This window comes from Lycium barbarum, chromosome 3, assembly GCF_019175385.1.
Source record: "Lycium barbarum isolate Lr01 chromosome 3, ASM1917538v2, whole genome shotgun sequence".
NCBI lineage: Eukaryota > Viridiplantae > Streptophyta > Magnoliopsida > Solanales > Solanaceae > Lycium > Lycium barbarum.
The window spans coordinates 144,821,674-144,825,112 of NC_083339.1; the positions used below are offsets into that span (position 1 = coordinate 144,821,674).

Genomic DNA, 3,439 nt, shown 5'->3' on the forward strand with positions numbered 1-3,439 from the left:
AATTCATGAAAATTGATCATTTGTGGATTTCAAGTGAACTTCTTGCCTTGATTCATATTGCTTTGGTTCTTGTGGATTCGAGTTCATATTAGAAGGATTTAGGTTTCGTATATCTAGATTTGTCTATAGAATTCTACCATTCGGGTCAAGTATTTATCTCTATTCCTCATCCTCTTTCTTTCTATCCTTAATTTCTGGATTTTGAGTTGATTTGGTTTTATCTCCAAATCGATTCGTATCAGACATCATACCTGGAAAAACATCTTTGTTTTACCTACACTGCCCCCTCCACCCCCACCCGCAACAATACCCAAAATCAGGTTTTACCACGTTTCTGTCAATCGCCAACCCTCTTCCAGTCATACATCACATTTTCAACCAACTACTACATTAGAAGACATCGAAACACTATCATATTCAACGAGCAAAATAGAGAGAGTATCTGGGACGAATAATAATTAAAAATACTATGGTTTCTTTTTTCTGATTATATCTTGGCTTTAAAGGCATACATAGTTCGCCAAACGTAGTCCACTGAACCACCAAATTTGGGGTGAAGCACCAAAGAATACATCGATTAAGCTGAGTTCAAAGTCGAAGAGTATTATGCAGAGCCATTGCATTTTGGACCATACTTCTCAACCCTCTCATCAATCCAAGCCCTCATATCAGCTAAAACAAGATTGGCAGCATCATCAGGCTCCCCTTGGATCAATGAATGATACATTCCATCATAAATCTTGAGGGTCTTGTCCTCACTGCTTGCCTTCTCGTACAACAATTTCGAGCCAGTAGGGCATGTAACACCATCCGAGGTACCATGCACTGTCAAAAATGGTGCAGTGACCTTGTGAAAATTGCTCTGGACGTATTCACATTGCCTGGCAATTTCCCTCATAGTTCCAACCCTTGGCTTCCCGGTATATCTCCTGGGATTGCTTGCGATTATTTTCAGTTTCTCAGGGTCCCTGATAGCCTTGCCCACCATTTTGTTGTCCGGCATTGCCGCCCATGTATCGGCAAATCCAAATAGCAATCCATACATGAATAAATGCACCTACATGTAAAAAAAGTAAAGCTCTCGTTATTGATATTCCCTTCACCAGAAATTATAGTCCCCTTCTTTTCCGAAGAGTTAATTAAAGTAATGTTAGTCATGATTTTCAAATACATCCTTTAAAATAAGAACTTTCTGCAATCCAAATTCTATTCTCAAAATGTGAATTAATATGTTGTATAATAAAAGATTGACAATTTGATCAAATTGACGAATAGAAAAGGAGGTAAAACTTTGGATCAGATGGGGTATGTAGCAGTCCTCTTTACATTAGGGTGGTAGGTAAGCACCATTGAAAGAGAGAGACATAAGAACTCTAAAGCGGATCAAGTATAATCTGAAACATTTATGGGATCCACCTAATGGCAAGCCTAAATACTGATTTATATTGCATAGACCTTCCAACAAAAAAAAAAAAGGACTAGGCTCTTTTTTCTATTTCAAAGAGACAAAGATGGTTTAATTTATGAGCCAAAATTTGGGAATGGAGGAGGGATGTCAAAAGTATGAATTAGGCCCCTTACTCTATTACTGCCCCCCTCTCTCTCTTGTCTGTTGCACAGAGATTGATACCTTCCTTATTTAGAAACTATTTACTGTAAATTTTACATTTTTAATTAGTCATTACCTACATGCTCTCTTAAGAATCAACATGGACTCATCAGGAGGTCAACTAAAAACATAAAGAACTAGTTTAGCATTAAGGATACATATATATTTAGTATGTGTGTCGAAATTCTTTTTTTCTAAACGCACATACTAATGGCCACTACAGAACAAAGCTTAGCTATCAATTGAGACCTCACTGGACTTTCACATATTATTCCCTCCTAAATCAATAAGTGCTTCTTATGAATAATAGCACTTAAATTTTTGCTTAAACTTTCAGTTGAATGCAGAATATGGTTCTTCAGAGTTTAGACCCTTTATCTGCTTTGAAGTAGGAGTCAAACCAGTGACTCAAGGATTCTTAGTTCTATGTTCTAACTAGCAGGTGTCAACCTCTTATCATAAAATTTGAAAACAAAAAAAAAAAAAGTTGATTTCTAATCGTAACTAAATCTTCAATTTCTTATTTGTAAAGAAGAAATTGAAGCATGATAGATGACTTTGGTGTACTAGAGACATCAACATATCATTTTAGCTCGGTTGAAACAAAATCCTATCTCTCAGGATCCTATTAAATAGAAATAGAGAATGGTATTTTATTTAAACAAAAAACTGACCTGAATGGAGCAACAACTCAAGGTCCACTCGCTGAGTTCATTAAAATGTAACAACAATGGTCAATCCAAGAAGGATTTCTATGTAGAATATATCATCAAAGTATCAACCAGTAAAAATGAACCTTTTACTATCACTGATTATATAGCAACAGGCAAAGTAAATTGATCCAGAATACTGAGAAACAAGTAATTAAACAGAATAGTTAAAGCGTACCTTAGAAGGCTTCATAGGTTCAGGAATGACAAAAAGCGGGGCGGAAAAGATCAAGCCGGTCCAAGTATCCTTTTCGGATTGGAAATACATAAGCAAGGTAGCTAACCCACCCATAGATTCCCCAAACAGAAACGCAGGCAAATGCTTATACTCATCACTATTCCTCACGCTCTTAAAAAAACACAAGGAAGCCTCAGCAGTCTTGTCCAATTCACCAAGATAACATCTAATCCCATCTGACCGTCCATGTCCTAACAGATCAGCAGCAAACACAGCATAACCCCACGTGGCGTAACTGATACATATTTTCTGGAATAACCAACCCGTATCCGATCCGTATCCATGGGTCATGTAGACTGTTGCTTTAAGGGGCGTGTTTGGGTCTAAGGGCAGAAATTTTTGAGTGAAGAGTTTGCCGTGAGGTGTAGAGAAGTATGATTTGGAGTTGCGTACTCCTTGAGAAGCGTAGTATTCATCTTCCGGCATGTCGCCCCAGTAGTTGGCGGCGGGTGACGGCGCTTCTGACGTCATTTTCCGGTGGGTTTGAGTTGGTGGGTGTGGAGTTGGTGGGCGGGATCTGGGAGTTGGTATGAAAAATTATGTAGTGATTGGGGCTTCTTATAAAATGGAATTTATATTGTGTATTTTTGTCATCTCCAATATAATAATACACCTTTAATAGAAATATTATAATAAAATATCTATTTTAATTATTATTTTTTAAATAGCGTGAAAAGTCAAAACGTGATAAGTAAAAGCAAATGAAAAAATTATTTTATAATTTCAGAGGTGGTTTCACCAACCGCTTTTATTTTTCTTTTCTTCTTTTTGAATAGGATATTTAGTTGTGGGCCCGGCTTTGGGGTTGGTGAAGGGAGTAGGTGAAACGACTAATCCTCTTCCTAACTCATTTTAGTGACGTAATTTGGAGTCAAATATACC

At 37.1% G+C, this 3,439-nt stretch overlaps 1 protein-coding gene across 1 annotated transcript; it reads right to left on the reverse strand.

Annotated features, from left to right (window-relative positions):
• Positions 1-455: 455 nt before the first annotated feature.
• On the reverse strand, positions 456-3,118 carry LOC132633317 (caffeoylshikimate esterase). The gene is made up of 2 exons (XM_060349642.1): positions 2,498-3,118; positions 456-1,057 (listed from the first exon to the last, which is right to left on the reverse strand). Exons 1-2 carry the CDS (start codon positions 3,026-3,028, stop codon positions 605-607), a joined length of 984 nt encoding a protein of 327 aa, XP_060205625.1. The 5' UTR covers positions 3,029-3,118; the 3' UTR covers positions 456-604.
• Positions 3,119-3,439: the final 321 nt, after the last annotated feature.

What these genes read in the sequence shown, in the direction of transcription:
- LOC132633317 (XM_060349642.1), bottom strand. Translation starts at nt 3,028, where the DNA reads ATGACGTCAGAAGCGCCGTCACCCGCCGCCAACTACTGGGGCGACATG. An exon ending in AACCTATGAAGCCTTCTAAG is followed by an intron (nt 1,058 to 2,497) that starts GTACGCTTTAAC and finishes TTTTACATGTAG; the next exon opens with GTGCATTTATTCATGTATGG.